General features: G+C 35.1%; 1 protein-coding gene across 5 annotated transcripts in view; it reads left to right on the top strand.

Annotated features, from left to right (window-relative positions):
- Window positions 1–3,010, top strand: part of PLGRKT (plasminogen receptor, C-terminal lysine transmembrane protein) — a 49,977-nt gene extending 46,967 nt beyond the window's left edge. For 4 of the 5 annotated variants that reach the window (XM_005861329.2, XM_014535684.1, XM_014535686.1 and 1 more), the window contains exon 5: window positions 2,620–3,010. In XM_005861329.2, coding sequence (XP_005861391.1) covers window positions 2,620–2,741 — 122 coding nt within the window. In that variant the 3' untranslated portion in view covers window positions 2,742–3,010. Of the gene's footprint in view, window positions 1–2,466; window positions 2,598–2,619 lie in introns of those variants that run through there. The other variant, XM_014535688.1, reaches the window with a different exon arrangement.
- The last annotated feature ends 274 nt before the right edge of the window (window positions 3,011–3,284 follow it).

The following is a 3,284-nucleotide window of genomic DNA, read 5'->3' as shown; positions in this document are numbered from 1 at the left end:
CGTGCGCCTCTGTACCTTAGTATTTTACTTCTGCACTGCGCCTCCTCTGAGTCTCGGTATGCTTTTCTCTTTCCTTCTAGTTGTAGGATTTCCACTCAGCCAGCCTTCCTGTGGTTCTGGATGATGTCCGTTCTGTCTTTTAGTTGTATTTTTGAAGTGGTTGTTCGAGGCAGCAAACTCCGGTGTTTACCTATGCCGCCATCTTGGTTTCTCCCTCAATAAAATATATTTTAAAAAAATGAAGATTATGTTTAAAAGTGTGTTGTGTCCCTAGCCATTACATTGTGAATGGCTTAAAAAATTAGGAAATATTCTCCCAATATTTAAAAAACCGTTATCTGATTCAGCAAAGTTGTTCAAATCATTCTCAAATGAGTAAAGTTCCAACATATGTCATTGTTTCACTTTTGTCATACTTATCAATGTAAAAGAAATCATCAACCTCATTCATAGTGGAATTATACTCATTCACCAACTGCTACTATAGGTTAGCTGTGACTACAAGGGTTCAGCAAAAATCAATGAAAACATTCTGTAAGAACCAATTTGCTACATGGAATTTATGATACAATGTATTGTATGTTTTATTATTTATAACTTGTGTGCTACATATATATTTCTATAAGCAAATCTTAATAAACATAAGCAAATAGCACTGCACTCAGAAGACATTCCTGTCCTAGGAAGATAGTTTCTCATTAGTCTAGGACAGTGGTCAGCAAACCGGCTCGCGAGCCACATGCGGCTCTGTGGCCCCTTGAATGTGGCTCTTCCACAAAATACCACGTGCGGGCGCGCACGTACAGTGAGATTGAAACTTCGTGGCCCATGCAAAAAGTCGGTATTTTGTGGAAGAGCCACACTCAAGGGGCCAAAGAGCCGCGTGTGGCTCGCGAGCCGCAGTTTGCCGACCACTGGTCTAGGATATTCCTGCTTCCAAATTCCTACCACTTCTCTGGGAAATACACTCATACGAGTATCCCCGTGTCCCCACTTTTCGAGCCTTTAACCCATAGAACATTGGAAACAGTATTTTCCCAAGCCTTCATTTTGCCATCCTGCTCTCTCCTGGACGATAGGCCCATCCTTGAAGCTTTGTGGGAACTGCTTTGATATGGTAAAGAAGGAGGTAATTATGTTCTGAAAAAAAAATTTTGAAAATGGAAATATATTTCCTCATAGATACTATGTAAAAGTGTTCTTTGTGGTCAGGTGTTATTGATATCACAGTTCAGCTATATTGTAAGCTAAAGAGTTCTTTGCTGATGGCCTAGAAATTGATTTATAGCATTATTACTATGGGAAAATGTATTCTGAGTACTAAAACACTGACCTACAAATTAATTTTTTTGGTACAATCCCATTTGAAGCTGGAAATTAACCAGCTCAGTTTCACATCACTCATCTGCTTAAGGATTCATTAGTCCGAGCCCAACTATGTCTCACTGTTTTATAATGGACATTAGAAGTCACAGAGCAAGTTTACTTTCTGGAAACAATTTGATTGTATATTTTTAAAGTAATCTTATTACAGGTCCATCAGAGTCTACAAAATTCAGAATTTTATACTTTCAGGGCATGTTGTGGAAATTTCTTGTAAAAAGAAATACATCTTTAGAATATACCAGGAAACTTACCATATTAGAAACTTTAGGTTATCACATTTAGCATTGTTAACTAATGATGACCCCCAAGATATAAAATCCCTGTTTGACTGAATTTATCATCAGTCATTCTGTAAACACATATTGAGATTTGCTACATGCCAGCAAGACATTCTCACATGGAAACATCTAGTCTGTCATCAGTGGCCAGCCTAATTATATACAAGTTATAATGATCTTTACTTACTATTTGAGACTGAGAAAAGAAGTGTTGGGAGATGGTTGAAGTACTCTTATAATTTGAAAATTTTAGTCTGTTAGGTTTGGAGTATAAATTAATTGTGTGCTAAAAGACAAGAACTTAAAGGAAACATTTGCCTTCATTTCCAAAGTTTATAAAATGTCAATGTGTATTATGACACAATTTTAAAATTAATTTTTCTAATTAGTCTTCAACATCAAAAGTTGGCAAATGTTAATGGGTCCAACAAATTACTAGCTGTTATCTGAAAGAGGAACTGTTTATAGAAATGTGTAGATGTGTGTGTATGTAGGTATACAGACTAAAGAATATTTAATATTATTTGGGGTATTTACAAGTAGTTTCAGGTCAAAGATTAGCTTTCCTAAAAATTTAGAATTTTCAGTAAATTTTATTTTCTCACATGTCACTTATGATATATTAAAAGGCAAAAGGAAGGGGACTACCTCAAACCCCTCCAAACACAACTAATCTTTAGCACCCTGACTTTTCTTCAAGGAAAAAAACAACATTACTTGGTATGCTTTCTCTTCTACATGTTAAAATGTTGTCTTCTGTCAAATAAAATGGCATCTGATTTATCTTTCTGTGAGTCTTCAGGATTCATCACTATATTTCCTTTGGGAAATCACTTCTCCTGAGGACAGCGGGTGAAATATTTAACTGTAAGATTTGAGGAACACAGCAAGTAGGTCTTCTCACAAACTGCTGATACTCCTTTGTCACCTTGTATATGTCTGTACTTTATTTAAGGTGAAGCTGAGAACATATTGGAAAAAGAAAAAAATAAGTTACAGCTGCCAAAAGGAATGATTACTTTTGAAAGCCTTGAAAAAGCCAGAAGGGAACAAAGTAAATTCTTCATAGACAAATGATATCATGTTTACCCACTGAAACTCAAAACACAAAATTGTTGACTTGAATAATGGTTTTCACAATTGTTTAAGTTTTCAAGATTTTGATATATTGGATTTTATTTTAAAATATTAAAATGTAAGATCAGGTTTGTTAAACTATTTTGAAATAAAATTTATAATATTCAACAAAAAAAGGAGGTACTCTAAGTAACTTTTAGATTTCCCATATATGTATATTATAAATATGTAAATATAAAGTTAATAAACTATATTGTTTTGAACTCCTGAAAGCAAATGTCCTACAGCTCTCATTTTTCTGTCTCACACACCTTCCCCATCACATTCATCTTTAATTTGGATTTGTCAGTTGTGTCCTGTCTCCACCTGACAGAAACAATTCATATTAATGACTAATATGTATATTGTGCTTCCTATGGCCAGTCACTCTTCTGAGTGGTTTGCATAGATCTAGGACAGGAAGGACTGCTGCTCAGCAGAGATTACATTTGAGCTGAGAACTGAATGATGAATGAGCCAGTTGTGTAAAAAGCAGGTATGGGG

This window comes from Myotis brandtii, unplaced genomic scaffold (genome assembly GCF_000412655.1).
Source record: "Myotis brandtii unplaced genomic scaffold, ASM41265v1 scaffold149, whole genome shotgun sequence".
NCBI classification, from domain to species: domain Eukaryota; kingdom Metazoa; phylum Chordata; class Mammalia; order Chiroptera; family Vespertilionidae; genus Myotis; species Myotis brandtii.
The sequence above is the reverse complement of the archived record's forward strand: the minus strand, read 5'-3'. Positions and strand labels throughout refer to the sequence as shown.